The 25,605-nt window shown below is 36.0% G+C and overlaps 2 protein-coding genes across 4 annotated transcripts in view; both read left to right on the forward strand.

Moving 5' to 3' along the window:
* The window catches only part of LOC138327960 (uncharacterized), a 118,967-nt gene that overhangs the window by 34,125 nt on the left and 59,237 nt on the right, over window positions 1–25,605 (forward strand). The gene's annotated exons all lie outside the window — the stretch shown is intronic.
* LOC138327959 (neuropeptide Y receptor type 2-like) lies at window positions 7,976–24,746 on the forward strand. 3 transcript variants are annotated; one of them, XM_069274468.1, is made up of 4 exons: window positions 7,976–8,641; window positions 13,212–13,601; window positions 13,756–13,808; window positions 23,305–24,746. In XM_069274468.1, the coding sequence occupies exon 4, from the start codon at window positions 23,329–23,331 to the stop codon at window positions 24,529–24,531; it is 1,203 nt and encodes a 400-aa protein (XP_069130569.1). In that variant the 5' UTR covers window positions 7,976–8,641; window positions 13,212–13,601; window positions 13,756–13,808; window positions 23,305–23,328; the 3' UTR covers window positions 24,532–24,746. The 3 variants fall into 3 exon arrangements, with proteins under 3 accessions (XP_069130569.1, XP_069130570.1, XP_069130571.1); XM_069274469.1 differs by having other exon boundaries at window positions 7,976–8,637; XM_069274470.1 differs by lacking the exons at window positions 7,976–8,641; window positions 13,212–13,601; window positions 13,756–13,808 and adding an exon at window positions 20,151–20,681.

Consider the following 25,605-nt stretch of genomic DNA (forward strand, 5'->3'; position numbering starts at 1 on the left):
GACAAGTAACTCCTTCTGGCCAAAATTTAGAATCCAAACCAAACACGTATTTCTTGCAGCAATATTTACTTTAACTGAAAATGACGCTGATCGGAACCGGGTTCCTTGTTTAAGTTTTAGTAATTTAACAAAGGTTGCCACGATATCGTTCTCAGCACAGTGTTCCCTGATTCCTAGCTCGACTACCTAAAACGGACGATCTGTGGTAACATTAGCGAGCACTAAACGCGTTACTCGACGGCGCACTATCCCTGTATGTTTGTTGTAGTCGTTGTCATTTGGGCCCTTAGAGCGAATTTTGTGGTGTTCACTATTTATATCACGATAGTTTTGTGTTTGGTCATTGCTCTTCACGTTTCCTTCATATTGGAACATATTGCCGTGATCAAATCATCTAGATTTACGTTTGACAGTAGCCCATTCATCTTTAGAAGAAGTGCCATAGTTATTTTGCTCATCTGTGTAATCCTGTATATCCAATTCTTTATTACACGTGTTATGTTTCATGTGCCCTCCACACTGTTCTGTATCGTTTCGATTTCCTTCTATTACTGTTATGGGATATTGAATCACGCGATCTCCGCCCTGCTCATTGTCGCCAATAGTGCCATCATACGAGTCTCCAATTGGATGTTTCCAATCATCACTTTATTGAGGGTGATAGGATTGTCAGAGTCGGTTTTATTTTCGCGTACACAGACGTTCTCGTTTGCCGTAGATTCATCTACGTTTCGGGGATTATTGTTTTGTTTGCTTTTTTGTTTAGTTTTCAGAACACCGATTTCTGTCCAAGAATCCGTTTCATATTCATTTCATTTCAAAATATTTTTTATCAAATCATTTGATTTAGTAGGGATTGGGCAGCCATCTCCGTTTCATATTCTTACATGTAAGGTCGGCATTTACTGTTTTCTTAATACTACTTAGTCTATTCATAATGTCGTTATGATTATCCTGTACAATCTGCATTAATTCCATCATATTTATCATCAGTACACTGCTAGGATCATCGACACTATGTCTGTTTCCATGTTTATGTCTATTACCTAATCTATTCACTGCCTGATTAGGGTCCATTTCATCAGAATCCTCAGTATCTTTATTCTGTGTATCTGTGTGCATCGGACTAATGACACTGAAGACAGAGGTATCCAAACAACCTCTTCGGAGGGCATGTCTACTCATTACTCATTTCTGTAGAACCGAATCATTAACATTTCCCTGTATATACTCATACAAATTGTATATGTCACTTGCACATTTTTGGCACACAGACTGGGTGTCTGATCTGCTTAACCGTTTTGAGAGAACACCATTCGGAAACGCGTCGTTGTTGTACTTAGCAAAGTCATATACACTCTGTCTGATACTTATCAGTGTGTAGGAGTGACCTCGTCTACCCAGGTTCTATTTGGGGTTCTGTGAAGCAATTACAACGAACAACAGAAATACATTCTAATGTTATTTATTATATACAAACATGTAGAAAGACGCATAATATATGTACATGACACAGAGCCCTGCTCATACCGCGTATGGCAAACTAAGTCATTGCACTTGCACAATATACGACTCATACGTCAGCTAATACATAGCTACACAGGCAATATGTTTTCAGGTAAATTTGACTTGAAAAATCTTGACCTGAAATTGACATGAAATTCACCTGAATTTGACCTGAAAAAATCTGAAAAAATCTTCATGTGAATTCAGGTCATATGTCTTCAGGTAAATTCAGGTCAATTTCAGGTCAATTTCATATGAATTTCAGGTCAATTTCAGGTCAATATTTTGACCTGAAATGACCTGTTTGCTCTTTTCAAGTAAATTTCACCTGAAAAATTTCACCTGAAATTGACCTGAAATTGACCAGAATTTACCTGAAGACATATCGCCCGTGTATTCCCGACAACAAACACACTCTACACATAGAGACAACGACGAAGAGAGAGAGAGAGAAGAGTGAGTCTGCTCAGGCAGGAAAGCTTCTAAAGACTGACGAAATAGAAGGAGACACGTTCTTTTATAGTTTCCCGGTCCAATGAAAGGATAGTTTAGAAACAACCAATAGAAACAAAGGATAGAACTGAAAGTGAAACTAGAATATATATAGGTATGTGGCCCTTCCGGTAGCCACGTGCACATACACGACAATTCATTACATAACAATAAGCATTCACAGGTAATTAAACTATTTAACATTCTATGATATCACTCGCTCATATATACACTCATACTTATGTAACGAAGCTGCGGTGCGCTTCGTTGCTATATATTCCGGAAATTATATTAACCGAGACTTTGGCGGGAATTTGCTGGGCACGAGATCTCGGGACTGCGCCGAGGCTTTCAGTTTTTCTACCGGGCCTTGAGAGGTGAGGGTTGTGTTTTTGAATCCTATGTAATTTTTATATATTTGTCGCCCATCCTTTCCCTAATTTGCTGTTATCGTATAGTATGAAAATGCATTAACATTACTGTGTGTGTATTTTTCGCTGTCAGTCGATATTTTTGCTATACTTTTGAGTTTGAAATACTTGTGAAATTGTGCAATGTCGGACTTGGCATGTCTCGCTTTTAGACGGGTTTCGATAGTATTTAAAAGTCTTCACTCTTGTGTTGAGAGCCGTTGGTAGGCTGGAAAAGAGTGGGAGCCTCCTGTGTTGAATTTCGGGGTTAACCGTTAAGGAGATATTTTGAGAATCTTCGCTAGGGAACGGTGTTTGTGAAATTGGAGGTTAAACTATCGATAATCGGCCCGGTGTGTAGCGCCACGTGCTCGGTCTTTCATTGATGGGTAGGAGTTAATTCTGATAGCGAAAACATGAGAATATTAGCAGCAAAACTGTCCATTTCACAGTACTTCCCACTGAGCCACGCGGGTATTTTCTTGTTGTCACCTTTACACATGTTAAATATTAATAAACTGTTAAATTAATTTGATGTCGTCCATTGTCCATATTCACTAGTACCTTTGAATATTGTAGCGAGACATAGGAATCTGCAAGCTAACGCGGCAGTCGAACCCAGAGCAAAACAAATTAATTGTATCATTCTTACTCTACGCTAATGACTGCGGTCGTAGCGAAACAAGTCGTTACAATTTGGCGCCCAACGTGGGGCCCTAATTAACTAATTAATTAATTAGAATTTTTGAATGTTGACTTACTTACTCGTTTATTTACTACGCGGGGTGACGAGTCCCTGTGTTTGTGAAATTTATACAGATGAACTGTTTACGTTCCGGTTTAGTGGTTACGCTTGGGTGTATAAATGTCTCAGGTGTGTGAGCTATTTATAGCTTGCATTGTGTTTCTCTTTTATATTCTGGACCTAGTCTGGTTAGCTTGATTAACGGAACTTGTGTAGGCGTTTCACATTAGTACTGGTGGGAATGTGGACAGTGCGGATTTTGGAAATGAAATATAGGCTTTACAATCCTGTGTAAAACTTTCATTGCGAATGCTCATGGGAGGTGTCTTGTAACAGGGTACGGGGGAAGGATGGGCGACATTATTACTGGGGAGGCCGCTCATAGGTAAAAGGGACTAAGTAGGATTTATTATAGTAACTGATATGGGGTTAGAGTGAGTTAAATTCCGAAACTGATAAGGCCAGTACTGAAAATACAAACTTGTAATTTGGATGTTTGAGGGGTTGTTGTTATTTAATAGCATTGACATTACAATATGATAGGACTAACATTTGTTGTTCAATTATTATTTGTTTCATGTCTACTGTATACTGGTGCCCCTGACCTGGGGGGAGGAACTAAGGAAGAGGACCCAGGCCCCTGTGTCATTGCTGGTGCCACAACGTAAAAGCGGTTTGGGGAAATGCGTACGGCCCTGCCTGGACCCAGACGTCCTTATTGTTATTCTGGAAGTACAAAGTGTGATATAAAGTGCCCGGAGGAACTTTGATGTGATAAGTGTCGGGACATTGGGGTGTTGCTTTTGGCCATGGTAACAAAAAACCCCAGTACTTGATTCCAGGGAATTTCAGTGGTACACAAGGAGAACATTATAGTTTGGGCCCGATCGGGCAGGGTATTAACCCCGAACCGCGCAGCACAGGGGTCTGGAGGACACTGTGTCGACCCCTGAATATCCCTTCCCCCCCAGGGGGCATCAGAACTATTGGATAATGTGCATTAGTGAACATTCAAATTTCAATGTATTGATAAGTATTACTGAAATGTTCATATCTGTTTTATGTTTTGTTATTGGTAGGCTAAATATGGCTATAGTCATGTAGTGTTAGGTATAATTTGGGGGGGGGAGGCTGTTTGTAATATTGTCTATATAATGGGGGTTGTAATGTAGGTGAAGGGGGGTATATAATGTTAGGTGTAATTGGTGGGGGCGACCAGGGGCATGTAGATAAGACTGTAGGTATAATTGTAGTTAGTAGGGGAGAAGGTCAAGGTGGTTGGGGGGGGGGGGGGGGGTGTAAGAGTTAACATGACCAACACCTCGAGGTAACCCTAACAAGAACTTCTCCTATTCAAAATTGTTGGGGTGGGTATTTTTGGCTGTTAGGTATTCTGGCCACTGTGGGGACTATGGTTCTGGTGGTTAGAGTTGATACGACCAACACTTGGGTCTTGTACTCACGTGGTCAGACTTAATTAGTTTGGGAGGGAGCTATATAAGTAACGGGAAAAGTCTCTGGTCGACCCAAAATTTTCATTCGAGTTGGGTTAAGTAAAATCATAAGAGTGGCTTCCCCAGTCTTGTAGGATCGTTTAGGGCCCGGTGGAAAACTTTGTTTTGTTAATTGTATGTTTTTGTATTTGTGTATTTTTTTCCCGTAATGTCATATATTTTGTCCTTTTGTTCTAAAGTCGTGTAAAAAGGAGGTGGTGTCCAAGGCAGAAAGAAGAATTATCTAAGGTTACTTTTCTGATTTTGGAATAGTCTTAAGTATTAAGGAAATTTAACTTGGTTAAAAGACTCTTGGGACATTGTTCTGTTTTTTTTTATATAAACGCTGGAATCTTGTGAAACCCACAAGGTTAATGACAGCAAGGGATTATTACGTTTATCTATAATCTTAAAGTTTTCGTGTACGGAGTTCCGGGACATGGAGCTTAAGTTTTTTCTGCCTTGGAAAATATTCAACTCTCGAAGTTATGTTTGGTGGTGTCTAACTTTGCACAGTGGAAGGTGTAACGCGTGCAAATATATATGTTAGGGGTAAAATCAATTGCTGATTGATGTCCATTTCATAATAACAATTATTATGGTCTCACCATTGTAAAACTCGACAACATCTAATATACATTTATTGCAAAAGTAAGCAAGGGTGCCTGTTACAATTCTTTTAGCACCCATTTCTGCGCTGAAATTCTCCAGTCTGCTCCGAGGTCACTTGGCATTGTACATACGTCAGGTGGTAGTACAATGTGCATATACAAGGCATCTGCAGTTGATTGCTAGGGCTGTAAAACAAGTATACAAAGAGAAAGAAATACAAAAGAAAAGGAATGAAAAACAACCATGCCCTAAGCTATATATATATATATATAATCACTACTAAACAGAAGTGATTGATGTACTCGTAGAGAAAATAAGTGATATTACAGGTGAGCTGAGTATTGAATTTTGCTAGCCACCAGCTACTACCTCTACCAAGGGCACGTAACTCATGTGACTCTCTGAGCTGTCTGGGGGTTTCATAGCTTGTCTCTGACAATACTACATTTAATACAACAGGGTTGTTTAAAGAGGAGGTTTTCGGGTACGTACCAGTGGTGTTACGAAATAAAGATGTAATAATTAAATTTCTGGGAAAAAAAAACCATAAAGATAAATAAAAGATAAGGAAATACTTGTGTAATTGGTTGAAAATGAAAATTCGTAGATTTGTACAGGATTCCTTGATGAAATATAACACTTTCATTGTTTTAACCTTTGATGCACTAGCATTGTGGTTATTTAGCAAGAATATCAATATTGAACATCTTAGGGATAATTAATCGGTGATACTTGTACATGTTCTATACTTGTGATGTGATATAATTAATATTGTGTGCTGGCATTGGGATGATTGTTATCTTTTTAAATCCCAATTCCACTTCAGGATAATTGTTATATAGAGAGTCCACCTCCTTTGTTTTTTTTGGTACCTTGTTGTACAATTGTTTTTGTTGTTGTTGTTGTACATGTTATGATGGAGATTTTGGCCAGTGAGGAACAATTGAAGGATAATGACATGTTCTAGCTCCTGTTTAGAATGGCCGCGGTATGTTGATGCAGTTCTCGCATTATTATTTTTCGTGCAGTAAGTTGTTAGTGGCTGCGGGTCGCATCCTGTCTAGGTGGTTGGGGGACAATATAGGTAGTTTTTTTTCTTTTTCTTTTTCTTTTTCCTTAGTTGACGTTTCCTTATTAAGGCATGTTTGTCTTTGTGCAAAATTTTGGAATTTTATTTTTTTTCCTTGGATTACCTCCCTTTATTAAGAGATGTTTGATTTTGTGAACTTAAGGTTTTTCTTTCCTTAAATTACCTCCCCTTGATAGGTTCTTTAAAATTTGGTTTGGTTTTTTTCCATTCTATTTTTATTCTAGTTCGAGTTCGTGAACAGGATAGATAGGTTCTTTAAAATTTAGTTTGTTTTTTTCCATTCTATTTTTATTCTAGTTCGAGTTCGTGAACTGGATACTTCCAAATTCAAAATTTGTGCATCTTACTTTTGGCTTTAAATGTTTCAACTTTTGTTAGGAACTTTTTGGTTTATTTTTTTTCCAAATTGTCTCCCTTGGATCAGTTTTACGGCTACGGGTCGCAGCCTGTCTAGGTGGTTGGGGGTATGTAACGAAGCTGCGGTGCGCTTCGTTGCTATATATTCCGGAAATTATATTAACCGAGACTTTGGCGGAAATTTGCTGGGCACGAGATCTCGGGACTGCGCCGAGGCTTTCAGTTTTTCTACCGGGCCTTGAGAGGTGAGGGTTGTGTTTTTGAATCCTATGTAATTTTTTATATATTTGTCGCCCATCCTTTCCCTAATTTGCTGTTATCGTATAGTATGAAAATGCATTAACATTACTGTGTGTGTATTTTTCGCTGTCAGTCGATATTTTTGCTATATTTTTGAGTTTGAAATACTTGTGAAATTGTGCAATGTCGGACTTGGCATGTCTCGCTTTTAGACGGGTTTCGATAGTATTTAAAAGTCTTCACTCTTGTGTTGAGAGCCGTTGGTAGGCTGGAAAAGAGTGGGAGCCTCCTGTGTTGAATTTCGGGGTTAACCGTTAAGGAGATATTTTGAGAATCTTCGCTAGGGAACGGTGTTTGTGAAATTGGAGGTTAAACTATCGATAATCGGCCCGGTGTGTAGCGCCATGTGCTCGGTCTTTCATTGATGGGTAGGAGTTTAGCAGCAAAACTGTCCATTTCACAGTACTTCCCACTGAGCACGCGGATATTTTCTTGTTGTCACCTTTACACATGTTAAATATTAATAAACTGTTAAATGAATTTGATGTCGTCCATTGTCCATATTCACTAGTACCTTTGAATATTGTAGCGAGACATAGGAATCTGCAAGCTAACGCGGCAGTCGAACCCAGAGCAAAACAAATTAATTGTATCATTCTTACTCTACGCTAATGACTGCGGTCGTAGCGAAACAAGTCGTTACACTTAACCATGGCCATAGTCAACATACAAAAATATCGAAACTTCCGCAAGTGTATTTTCATCATTTTGAAAATGCGATACAATTTTGTTTTCGAATGTTGATTTGTCGTAACCACCAAACTGGTCCCTTATTTAGTCCAGTATGTTACTGTCTACCCCACTTGGGACTTGAGTTCTGTATATTTTGTCGTCTCCCATATTATCCATATAGGTGAGCACTATTATACGATACGCATGATTGCATCCAAAAATCACACTGCAGTTTGCTAAACACTACATAAAGCTTTCCAAACCACATTAATACGATAGTTTTTTCCTCAGTAAGTTTCATATGTTATAAATAGTCTTCAGCAAGCACGATGACAAGTCGGAGAGCAGTGGAACACGTCTGCTCACCAGGTGAACATGGAGACCGGTTAACGATTAGGTTTCCAGTTTGGTTAGTTTTTGGTAAATACTATTGATGACAGATTCTAAGGAGGGTCCAGGCATTGGTTATTGTGCTGGGTTGGACAATGAGAGAGAGGGGCTATGTTGTGCGAGGGCTGCGGAGCAAAGTATATTGGTACAGGAGAATCTATCACGTTCATTGGCGTTACATTTGACATACTCATACCTGTTGGGCTACCGTACACACAATTCGACTCGGTGTCGCCAGGCTAGTGTTTGTTACCTGTCCATGTGAGATTACTATCGTACCTGTCAATGCTGTCATAGTTGATTGGTTTTTGTTTACTGCTGAAGTGTTACCTTTTCTGTATTTTCGACTCAATCAGTACGTATTTATAAAGTTAAAATTTCATCCACATCGTATTACTAGAGTTTCGTTGGTCAAGTACATATCAGATTTGTGTTAAAAGAACTCACCAAAACGCTTCAACTCAACGACAGTTGCAGAGCAACACAACACCGTTCTACTCTGCCGGTCATCTTATCTCGATCCCAAGGTTACAAGGTTGATAACAAGACTGCCCGGATCATCAAGACCACGTAGGTAAAACGCATTGGTGAACATATTGACGCTATTTTTTATTACTACATGTATATCTACATTTAGTTCATAACATATTGGGAATAAACCGACATGTTCTTAATACTACAAGAAATCACCGTATCGGTTTTGAACTGATCTTTTTATGCCGATTCATCTAATTTTATCAATTTGGGAACACATTGATAATTTAGAACTGATAATATTAATTTGAAATCCAACAATCGAGACCTTATTTACATAAAGTTACCGTTTAATAACTTTACGATAACTGTTAGCTATAGGCTAATCCATAGAACAAAAAGATATATCTTCCTCATTGTTAGCTCTACGACGATCAACCTAATGAGTTAAGACCTTGTTTAAAATACATGTAGTAATATTGTGTATGGCTTTTTATAACTGATAAGGTGTACTTGAACATATACTACTCAAAATTTGCTAAGCATCACTTTTACCTTGTACTATATCAAATTCATTTTATTGTACCATATTCATGAAAAAACCACTTAAATAATATCTTTAAGATGTCTCAACACAGGCTCCAACAGAAAAACTATTAAATTTTCACGAGTGTTCGATACATTACTTGCGAAACAGAGCTACCTCCCAAAATGACAAAAACACGATGGGAGCGAAAACGAAATAGTTTTCTCGTGTGATTTCATTTCAGTATCTTGTGTGACGTCCCTTAGCTTCGATAGCACTGCGACATCGCCGATGCATGCTCGCAATTAAGTCCCGTTTCCGGTTTTGCTGGATGGATGCCCATTCCTCTCGCAGGACCGTTCCATGTTTTTGCAATGACCTTAATTAGCTGGTAAGCGCGGGAAAAATGGATTCCTGTAGCATGTACCATGTACCACACGTGCTCTATCGGATCTAGGTCGAGGGAACGAGCAGGCCAGTCCATACTTTCGATAATTTCTATTTGAAGCTCATCGTCAGAGGTTTATCAATGCTACCTCACTACGAAGTGACTTTATAAAAGCTACTGGAACTCGAAAATTCACTCAGCCTGTGCAGATTAGACTTCATCTGGCAGGTCTGAGGGCCCGTAGACCTGAGTGAGATGGGTAGGCACGATCAGGCTAGACGTACATGAGCCCGCGATCATGCAAGATGGACTATCGGAGACCGAACTTCTTTTCTGTTCACAGACCTAAACTTCACAGACAAGCGTGCTAAGGCGTGTAGACTACCGAATGAGCACTTTCACACAGCCAACATCCCCGAGCACGACCGACATGGCGGCGGGTCTGTGATGGTCTGGGGTGGTATACGTGTCCAAAGTAAAACAGATCTCAATGTCTTCCCGAACGGGAATTTGACGGCCTAGATCTAGAGGTACTGCTATGAAGTCCTCGATGACTACATTATACCATATGCTGATGCAATTGGTCCTGAATTCATTCTGATGGATGATAACGCTCGTAGAACTCGGGTCTCTATTGCCTATCTTCAGAGGGAAACTATCGAACGCATTGACTTGCTAGCTCGTTCCCCGGATCTTAATCCGATAGAGCACGTGTGAAATATCCTACAGGAATTCATTTCGTCCCGCGTTAACCAGCCAAAGTCATTGCAAGAACTTGGAACGGCTCTGCGAGAGGAATGGGCATCCATCCAGCAAAACCGTAAACGGGACTTAATTGCGAGCATTCGTCGGCGATGTTCCAATGTTAATAAAGCTTAGGGACGCCACACAAGATGCTGAAATGAAAATTACACTAGGAAACTGTCTTTAATGCGAATTTAGTTTACGCCCCCATTGTTGTGTTTTTGTCATTTTTGGGGGTAGCTTTGTTTCGCAAGTAATGTATCGAACATTCGTGAAAATTTCATAGTTTTTCTGTTGGAACCTGTGTTAAGACATCTTAGAGATATCATTTAAGTGTTTTTATGAATATGGTACAATAAAATGAATTTGATATACTACAAAATAAAAGTGATCTTCAGCAAATTTTGATTAGTATAGTGTGTGTGCACTACAAAATAAAAGTGAACTTCAGCAAATTTTGATTAGTATAGTGTGTATGCATAATTGCCTAACTTAGATATTACTGTTAACTTGTTAAATTTGTTAAAAAAATAATCATGCCACTTTATTTACTATTTCAATTTTAATTTCAAAATGTTATAAAAATATAATTAAATATCAGGCAGAGAGTATCTTAGTCTTCTCCTGATATTGGTGATACAAACAAACAAACCAAACATGAAACATATACACATGGTAAGGTTTATGAAGATAGGGGGAGGTTACTCCCTGATGAAGAAAAATATATTCATTGTAACTATATATATAAGCATTTTGTTTTGTATTCAATATGTTTACTGGTATATATAGCATGGGCAAGCAGCGCTGGTTTGATCATATTCGACTAAAGCGCAGATACTCTGTCCTTTTTGATATTGTTATGTTAATGGTGGTTGAAGATAATATCATGCAAATATTGCATGTTGATGTGTTCAAATTGATACCATTGTACATAATGAATGTTATGATGGCTTATGAACTAAAAGTGGGAATATTGTCTTAAATCAAAAATTCAAAATGAAGGAGTTTTAGAACATTTCAACAAATCTGGCTGTTTTGCCCCAGTCACAGCTTCAGAATATTTTCTTTTTTTTTTCAAAATTATTTTTCGTTTTATGTTTAGTGTTCCGAAAAGTATATAATAGGAGTATTTTTGTTTTTTTTGAAATGCCTTCTATGTGTCACATTTGCATATCAATTTAGTGCTTCTGACGATACATTCTGCAACATGCATTATTATCATAACACCAAATACTAAAAGAAAATGAAAATAGTTTCAGATAACATATAAAATACTTCTTTACTAATGAAGTTGAATTACGGGATAACAAGTAAGTAAGCGTTTTGAATACTAATAAGCCTTAACATGTGAATTAAAATACTTTAGGTAAAAAAAGATGTCTGAGAAAAGTTTATGGTGCCGGACCCTGAACCGTAACCTGACTATAATGAAACTCCATCTTGCCCAGTTCATTTGTAGCTACAATCGCTTTCTTCTCACACCAAGTCGAAAAAATAAGATTCTTACGTTGTAGTTACCTTATTTTATTTACGTGACTAATTGTGTTTGCATTGTACATAGTTGGCTATTCCATTAATGTGGTAAATGTGTAACTTATTGTATATGAGTGCTTATTTTCCATACCACTGTGTTGCTGATTGCAATTGATATTAAAAAATTTGTCTAGATGCTATTTTTTTAAATTTTGATTAGTTCCAGGGACCCATGATCAGGGCCTGAATTTTTCGTGGTCATTTTCATTAAAGCTACCTGCACATATAATTAAAAAAGGATAGTCTTTGTTAAATATTATACATCTTTTATTCATAAATCAGTTGTGTAGATTATTTCGAGCAAACCCAATATCCTCAACTTTTATCCTGACAAAAATTGATTTTTTCCCTTGAAAACTAATTTGCAGTAAAAGAATCGGTCAATATAATTATAAGTGGATGTAAAATAAAGATTAGTATCTTTTATTTACAAAAAATAACTAAAAAATAAAAAAATATGTTCAAAACATGGACACTAGGGGTCCCCTTGCCACATACCCAAAGTGTTTTTTTTTTTAGAAAACATCAGTTTCATTTTATGCCCTTTATGCCTTTTTAAAACATACATAATACCCCTGCAAGACGTTGATGAATAATTCATGAACATTCATGAATAACTTATCAATCACATCATGAATATTCTTCAATTATTCATAAATATTTTCAAGCAATACATAAACTTCAAACTTCATGAATAATTTAGGAAAAATATTTCATGAACATTTATAAATCCTTTCATTCATGGATTCATGCACGTTCGTAAATTTCTTTTATTCATGAAATCATGACCATTTATAAACAACCCATTCAGGATAATTCATAAAAAGTTCATGAATATTTCAAGAATATTCATGAACTTAAAACCATCATGAATGATCATGAAGGTTTATTCGTGATAATTCAGGAATTATTTATGAACTACACAAACAATTCATGAATATGCATGAAACTAATGAAATGGAACAATTCATGAATATTAATGAACTTAAGTCGTGTTCATGAAGTTTAATGAATGTAAGTTGGAATCAGCGGCATCTGAATTTCATGAACTCTAGAAGTTCCCATCGTCCTTTCCCAAAGCATTCCGGGCAGACAGACGAAAATGCACAGACTAACACCGTAGTTTCCCTTTGTCACGCTAAACATGCCTATAATATGTCTATATATTCTTTAAATATGTAACTTGACTATATAAAAAGCAAATTAATAAAAAGAAACTAATATATAGGCAGAGTTAGGACTAAGTCTACTTTACTGACAGAAAACTAAAAAACGAGAACTGATGCAAATTGACAAACTGGTTGATTTCGAAGAACCGAAAACATGTTACTTCAAACCACATATTTTTCATATTTATCTATCTTTCTAAACTACCTCCTTTTCATTTTTAATACATAAACAATGCAATATCATATCAACCCATTTAATTGAGTGTAAAAAAAAATCAAAAATTCATCTTTCTCGTATTTTCCCTTGTAGGTTATACTTATGGCCAAATGGCAGTGGAAAATATGCCAGACAAATCAAATACCACTGATCGTGCAATATTATCTCTACTGATATTGGTTATCATCTGTTTGGGACTTTCGATACTATTACACATTACCAATTACACTTACACGTACCCATCAAGTAAAGACTCGCCTGAATTGGCTGGCATACGGAAAATCGAAAAAGCGATCAGTGACATTCGAACTCAAATGTACTTGCAATCTATTCCTTATGCGAAAGTCAGCGACGATGTGGTCGAGAGATTTAATGAATTGTTAAAAAATTACCATTTTGAAAAACAGACATGTGAAGTACCGAAATCCCCTACTGGTACTATCACCAATGACCATATGGATTGGCGTTCGTCCGACCATCAAGGTACGTATATTTCCTGTTCCGTAATTACGAGTTGTATTTGGCGTAAAATGTAGTTTGAATGTAGACATAAAGTGATATTGCTTCATGCGAAGCACTGTTTTTAGGATCTAATTCCTTGCTATAACGTTTCTTCTTTCGCCTTCTTTTATTACAGATTTATATAAACCAGGGTCTGATGCAGGAACTGTTTGGCTAGTGATGTCATGGGTAGGATGGATCGCTGTATGGATTTGTCGTCTGATTTTGGGATTCTGTATTTCTATAGTTATTTTAATTCTAATTAGATATCTACTGTCATGGTGGGATATCTAAATATAACAGACAAAGGCCTGTGGTTTTCTGTAACAGCATTTTTTGTATTTGTATCTTCTTTTAGTTTGATCACATTGTACGACTTGGTAATCTAGTTACACTAGATGCATGGCTCAGCTACTGTAGATTAATATTCTCGTTCTTCGGACAAGGAAAATCTCACATGATACGTGCTAAATTTTTCTATCTCACCGATCTGTCTAGTACCTCTACGTGATCTTTGGCGGAATGTTACCCGGTTCATGTAATAGTCCGCGCATGTGGCGTCATACTCCCAAATCGGTGACATCATACGCTTCAGATAACCAATATTATTAGAAATATGTGCAATCAGTCATTTACCATGCAGTGTTTGGTTATTCTGTTGTTGTTTTTAATTCTAAAAACAGTATGTACCGATTGATCATCGTTTTTCTCTAATATAACCGAACTATACTTTACGTGGAACGACTGATTCCGAAGCGCAGATGAAATGGTTAATCGGCTTACATGTACGCTCTGAACGCGTATAGATGGGTTTTGGTATATGCTAGAGACGCGAGAAAAGAGGAAAAAATGTATTGCCTGTTAGGGATCGAGATCGGGTATCTCAGTCTCAGGCAAAGATTTTTTATATCCCAGCCTCAGCTAACGCCGCGGTTAGGATGATGTTATAAAATCTGAGCCCTCGACTGAGATAACCCGATCTATTACAGGTAACATATCTTATTAGTCTGTTTTGTTAGCGATGGTATCGCTCATAAAAAGATATAATACGAAAATGTATTTTGAATTTGCCAGTTTTAACAACTGTCATATACATAGGATTTTATTCAGAAAGTTTCTTCATTGAGGAGTCCTGGCTCGTCTAATATATGGCGCCCATGAAAAGAAGATAGCTGCAGAATGCACAGTTTACGCAACATGTGTCGTCTTTTAAATTGAGGTTTAACCAGATATTATTTTAACAAACCTTTACTTATCTTTAACCTTATAACATAACATATCATATAGTATTCATACGAAATAGGGAAGCTTTGTTTTGTCATGTTAATTAAGATTTTTTAATTTTTTTAATCAATATGTTTTTTTCTCTAGGCATGAAATTTAATTAACCCTTTAACTTCCAAAATGTTTGTGGAACTCCGATATTTCGTTTTAAAATGATTGTTCGTCCTTTTTGCATCAACGATTTTGGTAAACAGCACATATATATTAAAAATCTTCAGATCACACCGTTTTCAGACTTTATATGAAAAAAATGTTTTTGCGTTAATGAAGTTAACATAGCAACCGGAAATTAGGACTTAAAAAAATATTAAAAGTTTCTTAAAATGGAAGCTCTTTAGCCGATGAGAGTGATATAAATGCTCATTTAATAATTTGATGATCAAGTATATTATTAAATAAGAGATGGAAGTTCTATTGAATGTCACATTTTCGATTTAGTTTTTGTTGTTACCATGGTTACCAAGAAATATCTAAAACCGATGTTTTATATTATAATGTTGGTTACCTTTCAACTTGCATATTGACTTTTGTCAAAATTGATGACAAACTATTGATTTTTGGCACTGATATGTTACAGTTACAACTGAGAGCGGGCTTGCACAAAAATGCAATGTTTTGCGCAATGTTTTGCTTATTGAAACATTGATGTAGATCTCCAGTCGGATGAAATATGGAAAGATATTCTTTATTATGTTGTATAATATTTTGTTTGACTCATTACTACGGCTGAGAACTATGGTAAACCCGTAACAATACGACCTGCCTCTAATTGTAATTTTTCTAAGAATTCAGCTTCAGCGACCATACACCCGTACTACAACTCACAACAATATTCCAATATAAGAATAAAAGTTCTATAAATTTTGTTTAAAGTATGTCTAGAGATAATGAGTTTTAGTTTCCGAAGAATTCCTTATTGTTTCGTGACAGTTTTACGAATATGGGCTATATATCTGCCCCACATACACTCGGAATCAATATAAACTCCGAGATGTCGGTCGGTGAGTATCAACAAAGTCGATATTTACATTACAGTATTAAAACAATATCAATTACATAATTAAGGTCAAGTTTCAAAATGAAGACAGCCTGTATTCTTACTGGATTAAACTCCACTAACCATTTATCGGCTCAAGACTGGATATTCGAGAGATCATTTTTTTGTTCTATTATACTTGTGTGGATTTATCAATACGTAGAAGAGAAGTGTCATTAGCGAAATGCTTAGATAGACTGTCTAAATTATCAGTTATATCATTGATATAAATAATAAATAGAAGGGGGGCTAGGATAGATTTAGCATTCCCCAGACATCCTTGTTATGACCTATTCTTAACACAATCAGTTAACCATATCAGTAATTTCTCTGATATACCATAACTAGTTAATTTCGTTTCCAACCCCCTGTGCCACACTCAGTCGAACGCCATAGACATATCACAAAACACTTAACAGGTTGGGTGTCTTTTTCCAAATCAATTATCAATGATCTGGAGTATAAAAGCAAGGTAATTGATATCAACACCTCCATGTTGATACATTCATTGGCATATCTCTAACCATTGAGGAGATCCTTTGTATACAACAATACAATTAGTAATTTGACGACTCAAACGGGCCATCTTCTATATGTGAATTACCTGTACACGATTTAAAATATTGCAATGCTGTTATTTATGCATAGTTGTGAGAATACAATTTGAAATGACATTTGAACATACCAGTCTTGATATTTGATCACCTGTTTAGTTATATGAACATTTTAAACAAACGCACTATCACGCTATCTATGTAGCTTCTTTATGTATGAATTCTTTCAAACAAAAATGAGATGAGTCATCATTGGCACTTAACCTGACGAGTATTAGATAGTTATAGTGACATTGGGCAAATACAATGTAATGTTACTGCACACAAAAGATGCATATGGCTGAAATTACTTTGTCCGAGTTCAAACAAGGATATGAGATTATATGTACAGTTTATAAATAGTCTACGGAAGCCTCTTAGGGTCACATTAAAAATAGTATGTCGTTATAACGACTTAGTATGTCGTAATAACGACGAAGCTATGTCGTTTTATATTTCAACTGTCCGATAACTACTGCCGGATAAACTTGTGCTTTATCCGTCAATACGAAATGCTTTATCCGTCAATACGATCACATGAATTTGTTCCATATCTGACGGAACTTTTTCTAACTTGACCTAGAACTTGAACCTTCCGGTGAATGAAACGTCATTCAGTCCCGCTAAAGCGTGACGTCACGTTTATCGGAATGATGTCATTTTTACGATATCGAAAACATAGTATGACGGTGTCGTCTTTGTCTTTGCTCACGGCAAAGGTATGTTTGTAAAGTAATGGGTGTTTATTTTTTTTGAGTAGATTCTATTTTCTTTTGTTTCAGTAATATCACACGCTGAACAGAATTACGGATACTGTTTGCGAATGCGCTTATATATTTCAAACGGCAGAAAAAAGGAGTACACTTTCATTCGGTTTTGTGAATGAAAGTTTACCTCCGCTTTAAAGAAGCGTCTCGCTTCGAGCGAAACCAAGTAACTAACTGCCAATTTGCTTTCTTTTTGAATGCCATAATGGTTGCAGGATAAACAGAATACACGGTTAGTATCTTGCAATACAAGTTTTATTTTGGTGCTCGACACAGAAAGCCGAGATGACTCGGCACAGCCTCGTCATCTCGGCTTTCCTAAGTCTCGCACCAAAATAAGCATTGTATTGTAAGATACTAACCGTTTATTCTCTATATAACGACTTACTTATGTCGTAATGACGATACAGTATCTCGTAATAACGTCTTAACTATGTCGTTATAACGATATAGCTAAGTCGTCATTACGGTATACAAATGTATTAAGTCGTTATTACGCGATACTAATAGCTAAGACGTTATTACGATATACTAAGTCGTTATACTGTAAAAGGTGTCAAAATAAGGTTTATCTCATCAAACTTTATTATTTTCTAAAGAGTATAAAAGATAACATATTATGATCAAAAATATGTAGGCAAAATGTAACAAATAAAATTTGGCTACATTTTAGGACAGAAAATTTTGAAACCTATTGCCATAAGAAAGAATATTGTTTTAAATAATTTCAAAGCTATTAAATTATATGTTCTAATTGATTTACGAAAAATATTAAAAATAAATCTACCAGATTCAATAAAGCACCTGGAAAAGATCCCCGATGAGACTATCAAAACGCGTTTGGAAATTGCACTGCGCTTTTGATATGACCTGGATGCTATTCGATAGTAATGGCTCTTGTTTTATACCATACGTGTTGAATTACGTCCCCTTTTATGATAGAAAGTGATTCTTGTAATTGACAAATATTGTACATGTATATTTATCATTATCATAAAGATTAAAGGAATATGCACTTACTTTTTTTATTTTGTTCATTCTCATCGTAACAATTTAACATAGCTTACCCCTTAAACTAACATTTGAAAATATCTGTTTTTGTTTCTATTTATTGGGTAAGTACATAAGGCATGAGAGAAGAATTTAACACAGAGGATTTTGTTATGTAGCTAAAATTATGAATTATTAATACGCTTTTGGCTTTTGCCAGCTTATATTTTAAAACAGAGGATCTTACATGAGTGGCTGTGTACTTTGAAATTAATTAAACGAGTTAAATGATTTGAACGAGCCTTTAGGAGAGTGCCATATCATTTTTAACGAGTTTAATTAATTTCATATGGCGTTGCCACGAGTGTCACATAACTAATATTATATCGACTTGATTTTATACAAGAGTGACGAAATCTGGCTCGGATGTGACATTTCCGTCTACAGATTTTTCCGTGTGACGTAACAAACGTGTTATTACACGTGTGGCTTACGATATTGATGACATGATCGTATGACATGGTTTGACGAACCAGTTCTGTGATACAAATTTATCTTTATTATAAAATAAAAGTACGATGTACTACTAATAATTTTTATTTGTTAAGAAGCTATCTCGTTCTTTACGTGGGTTTTTTTAAATATCGAATGTCGTGATTAATTTAAAAAAAGTCGGATAGAAACATATTACTTCTAACTTGAACAATGCTACCTACAGAGTAGTATGTACAATGTACATTTACAATTAGTAACAATACACTTTAAAACCTTTATCGTCTTGTCAATATGATGCATGCGTTAAAATATATGTCGAAATGTACTGCATGTATCCATTTCAAACAGTTAACCAATACAAGTTCTACTGTTTTCGATTTATATGTATATGATGGATTTATATAACATTCTTTTCCGTGGTTTACATTGATGAAATTTTTAGCATGTACTACATCGCTGCCATTAGATGATTACAAGTGATAATCTGTTATCTGTTTTACATTGATGCCTATCTATAAATCTTCTTTATTGTTAATTCTATCATTAATATTCTTTGATCTTCTTTTGATATTAAACCTATGATGGCCTTTGAATATTTGTTATAATAATTCAATAAAAGTTAAATCCCATTAACCACGAAGCAAAATCCAACCTAAAAACATATTTATATCTCTTATGAAAAAATACATAGAGAATGACAAAGTTCTATATTCTAGCGTCATGATTTAGGTAGTCCTAGACAAACCGTACATCACTGGACTGGTGCGGGCTCAGGTTTGACCTACCGGCCGTCAACTGTTATAAATGGCGGAGAGCGAGCCATTCGACAGTTGGGGATAGACCATAGTAATAACAACATCTCCAGCTTTTATAAGAACAGGCTTATTACCGGTATAAATGCATATAAATGTAAATGTTTTTGTTTGTTATTGTCAAAAGTTGTTTTAATAACATTTAACTGATTGCATTCACTATGTTCTCACATATTTGGCAGGTCTTATCTCTAACCGTATGCATGGTTCTAAACGACATTTAATATCTTTTTGTGGAGCTTTTCTTCTGCTTTCGTTAACTAATATTTGTAATGTACTTTTATTAATTCGTAACCTAATTAGGCATATTTTGGCAATGTTTAAGACTAACAAGGCGAATTCATGTTCCACGATATAGGCCGTTTCCTGATAATTCTTTCTCGAACAAAAACTAAACCAGGACAGCAATTGACATGCTAATGTTTATTATGGAATGATAAGAAGACATAACTGGAAGTTGCTAGATTTGCAAACTGATCTCCAATTATCTTTGTTTTAATGGGAAAGAGAAAAACTTATGCTGAAATATTAAGAAAAGACATTTAATTTCTGACTCATATTATTTGTTCATAACGCTGACGAATTTAGCAACAACATGACTTTAATGATAACACGAGAATCTGTCATACAATTATGTCACGGAAAAAAGAAACACATCACCACCACTTGTCCCACACCTGTTCCGTTAATCGTGTCGCACTTCGAGACCTTTTACACGGCGTTCAATGTACATGTATACGTAAAATGTACGGTGATACTTTTATAATATAATACACAGGTAGGTCCCTAAATGACGGATCTGATAATTTGCTTTGATGTCTTCTCATCTGAATTTCCGTTAGATCTGCATTCACAGCAAACATATCTTAATGAACATTAGAAATCCTTAGCATTGTTTACAATAGTCTTAAACAGTAAGTTGATAATACTTTCCCCATCCCATTGAAACAAGGACCTCACAAACCGGATGGAGACTCAACGGATATTATAAGTGGACATCTATAAAATTGATGTCAGGGGGTTGTTCTCGGATAGTGACCTGTGGTAGTGATGTACCTATATCAGGAAATCTATAGTTTTGTGAGGTAAGCTTAATCTTATACCTGCTGGTATTTTTATCATAATCCTTCACATCATATATTGCACACTCAATATAACTATAAAATATGTCATTTTATGACAAACTTGTTGATCGGAGATTTCCAAAAAACGTTGGATGTTTGGTAAACCAACCAAAAAAACAACAAAAAACACACAGCTAGATCATTGAGGGATCTGTTATTTCAAATATTCAGTGATGTGATATTTTGAATAAGTCATTAGTGTTATTTGCTGTGCTGGTCAATCTCAACTGTGACGTCATGCAGCAAAGAGCGACGCCATGCTTCTGGTACGGCGGGATATAATTGTCGCCTCCGCCCGATTTGTGCAGATGATTGTGACATTGAAGTTCTTCGAAATGTAGACTCAGCAGTTTATGATAAAATGATATGTTTGTTTCATATAAAAAATGTCATGGCGCGTAAAAAATAGAAAGTTCTTAGACTCTTTTCATAAAATCGCATTTAGGACTCTCTTTATAAATAATCTAAGGATTCAATTATAGATGTTCTCGTGCTATTAAGATGAAATGTGAAAATAAGACGTGAATTTTACCTCAAATGAGTTTACGATAATAGTACACTCCTTTTTGTGATATAATTAAAATAACAATAAAATAATAATATGCTTGTGTTAATGCGTTAATTACCCAAATGTGAAATAATCATGTGCGTATTTACTGATTCTACGAGAAAATATATCGTTGAATAAGCAGAGTAAATTATTAACACGGTGACTTCTTTAGTTCAACTTTATGAGATGAAGCCATTTTGAGAGATTTTAATTGTGTAAACGATAATGCCATATGCATCAGATCAGGGTTTGTCTATGCATACGTGGCAATATCTCAAAGGTTCTAGATTTGTTTTCATCTTCATTGTATGGAGACCGCACGATAAAAGTACATTATGTATTACGAAATCGATGTCTAACACAACTAGTAAACATGCAATGTAGTTTTGCTGGCTGAAAACGCAAAATATGTCTAGAACAAAAACATAATATATACAATATATGCATTTGTAAATCCCGTGGAACATTAAATCCATATATTTACATTAGGAAAATTTATGAAAATAAAAATAATTGAAAGGCTTTTATATTATATTTAAAATCATGACATCCATAAACGACGAGAAACGAGATTAATGGAACAGCTGGAAAACAAAGTCGTTCCACAACGTCGCGTTTTCAAGCTTCCACCTTCTGGTCGACCTTTTTTTTGCAAAAGAATAACGATAAACTAGAAATATAGTTAAAATAAGATTTGATTGACTTATTATAGTAAACCTTAGTTTATTCTACATCAAGAAACAACACATTAAATAGTATACATTAAAATATTGTCGGGGACTATTTTTTATTGATATGAATCTGGCGTGATGTTTGAAATCAGCTGATCGATTCACGAGAATCGTTGTATTCATAGTGTATTCATAGTGTTTTCATTGGCAAATGGTTCTTGTGTCATTTGGTTGGTTCATATAGTGACGAAACATTCAGAATGTAAATATATGCAAATAAACAATAACCGTATAAGAACGAATTATATACAAACTATAAAATCTTTTGATATTGGTGCGGAAATTATCTACGTTCGCTATACTAGAACCGTCGTTTTAGTATTGATTGCAATTGTACAGATGCTTATATATAATATATATAATGTTAAGGAAGGGTATTTAATAGAAATGTCAAACTAATCAGAAATAAGTCAATCAATCAAAATCTAAACTAATAATGCTGCATCAGACAGAAGTGGCCATTTTGTTCAACTATCGTAAATTGTAGCTGCAATAGCTCAAACGAATTATTTAATTAAGAAGATAATGATGTCCTCTTTAGAGCTACAATTGGTGTCTATTGCTGCAAATGGAGAAAGAAAATGATTATGCAAACCATTATCAAAACGTTTGTATGCATTTTATATTACCTATTTTATATCGTTTACCTACAAGGCAATAGAACTGCACCGTATAAAATATAAAATTCACAGCGAGACATAATTTTTCACATATAAATATGAAGGTTCTTCCGAAGAATAATTATACAAAAAGTCTACAAATTGTCAACTTGATTTCTTGTGAGCGGTACAGTTTATATTATGAATGGTCGTTAAGTTTATTTTGGACAAGACAAAAATAATATATAAATGTATGTATACGCATAAAATAATTTTAAACCTACAAGATGGTATAGAAAATCGTGCCCGAGTGACTTTCTGAAGCAGTGCTCCATTATGACAATTGGCCACCATTTCGTATCCGGCCGAATGGTATCGTACGCCGGATTCGTATATTCGTTCTACGTAAATTGATGCCTTAATTGTATCGCTTTAGTGGTGATTGACCCACATCGCAATTTTGTAATTGAGAACATGCAAGTCACAATGGCAGTTTCAATATAAACTTCATTCGATAATTACAAATAATTGATATATAAAAACTTTTAAATGTACAGCTTGCATGCAAGCTTCGGAAGCGATTAACTCGTCCCTCCAACGTACTATCGTTCCAATACACATAACCGTTTTTATAATTCATTACGCAATGTAGCATTATTTTTGTAACGTTAAATATATCATCCCTATTTATACTTATTTTGCAGAAACATTGAAGAAGGAAAATAGAGATGATTCAGGATGTGACTATGTTATCAACCATGGAGACTGGAGTAGACATATCAACGGAAACGATGAGTGGGAGCAACGTATCCGGAAACAACCCATCACGTGATGGCCGTAACGCCCTGCACCTCCAAATGCGTATCGGGCGTCTAGTGTTTTTATCACTAATGATGCTTCTAGGCGTGATCGGAAACACGCTTGTCCTTTACCTATTTACATTTAAATTTCCTAAATCGAATCACCGCATTTACATATTGTGTCTAGCTGTTCTCGATATGATCGCTTGCTCTATTTGTATTCCTGCCGTCATTGCAGGGACGATCACGATAACTTGTAACTCAGCTGTCGCCTGCACGCTGATTGAGTTCTTGTTCTATTTCAATTCAAGTGGTTCTGGATTGATATTGGTTGTTATAGCCGTCGATAGGTACAAGAAGATCTGCTATCCTCTAGGAAAGCAAATGAATGAACGAATGGCCAAGATCGCATGCACAATCGCGATAGTGATATCAGTGTTGATTGCATGGCCTGCTCCTATATTGTATTTGATAAGCATACGGAAAAACTATGATGATGTAAACAGATATGGACTATATTTCTACGGTATTTTGTTACTCGTCGTTTTTGGATCATTTGTGACGCTTATTGTGTTATATGCCTTCATAGGACATCGATTATGGAAACAAGCGAAAGCGAGATCCAAACTATTAAATCCAACGATACAGGGCGCGGTGTCAAGTTCCGGTTCCGGTACTGATAACTCTAACACTTTGTCAACTGGTACTATGGATAAACATGCGTCAAGTGGTGCCGAAATGACAAAGGAAAATGCAATACATAGGCAACCATTGTCAGAAAACAAAGAAGAAACTACTAATCACTCAATCACACCAAAAAAGTTCCAAAATAAGGTTGACCCTAAAAACAATACACGCGCAAAGAAAACAAGAAAGACAACTCTGATGCTTTTTATGATAACTGTTATTTTCATAGTAAGCTTTGTGCCACATCTAGCGCTGAGAATAACGGCATTTCTGAATAAGAACTTTCTAGATAATATGACATTTGCAGAGGCCTTATTGTATCATACATTTGTTTATTCGTTTTTTATAAACAACATGGCCAATCCAATTATTTACGGTTTTTGTGATCCCCGATTTCGTCGTGAAGTCAGGAAAATATACAGTCAGTTGATTTGTAAAACGTAAAAGTACAATGTTGTGTGGTACAGAACAAAAATAGCACTTCGATTCGTTATGTAGTAAAGTGTATATTGCGAATGATAATGTAGTACTATTTGAATAAATCTCAGTGATTTTTGGAGTACATTTTGTATACCTTGTTGTTAGTTGTTTTACTAATAACAACAATTAATAATAATTTAGAAGTACATATTACAAAGAAGATTCGGAAAATATAGCACTTTAATACACAGACTGCATGCACAAAACACCCAACAAATATAATTCTGTTAATTTTGAATTTATTTACATCAACTACAACAAAAGGTATTATGGAAGAATGGCCGCAGTATGATAAGAGCCCAGAAGGAGAACTGGTAGCCAAAGAACCGAGCATACCAGTGTCTCCCACGGTACCACGAGAGACCGGTTCCCCTAGGTTAAAATTTCTGAGGGCGAAACTGGACAATGAGACCCCAATCCGTTTACTAAAACCCATTATCACCACCAGCCCACCTCGGTCAAATATAACAAGGTGGACATCTCCCTCTATGATACCACGGAGGGAGGGGGCCCTGCGGTAACGACAGAAACCCCATTCTTTATGCCTAATAACCACCAGCCTGCTGTAAAGCAAAGCTGGTATGAGTACTTAGCCGGATGAGCCCATGTCCCTCTCTGTCTCCCTCTGGGCTCCGCCACCTGAGGGGATTATTTTTTTTTAAATCCCCTCACACCCATACTGCGTACCTACATCCATACCTAGCAACCTATAACCCTGACTATAATATAACCTTTTCCTATATTAACCCAATCCCCCCCAATAACCTATGGTAACAATAGGTCCCACCCCTACCAACCCCCCCCCCCCCCCCCCCCACAAGTCCTGCCTAAACTAGGGATAGGAAATTGTAGCACTAGTGTTAGTATTGGAATCTGAAAAATATTCTAGCCCTCCCTGGTAGTTGTTGAGCAGAATCCCAATACCTGTGGTAGAAAGATGAGTGCCATCTGGGCGGTATAAAGCTGCCTGTGTTGATTGGATTGTAGGATGGCATAGGACCTTACCCCCTGACTCAAATAAATGTTTCTTAATTGCAT

The sequence above is a fragment of the Argopecten irradians genome, chromosome 7 (genome assembly GCF_041381155.1).
Source record: "Argopecten irradians isolate NY chromosome 7, Ai_NY, whole genome shotgun sequence".
Taxonomy (NCBI): Eukaryota; Metazoa; Mollusca; class Bivalvia; order Pectinida; family Pectinidae; genus Argopecten; species Argopecten irradians.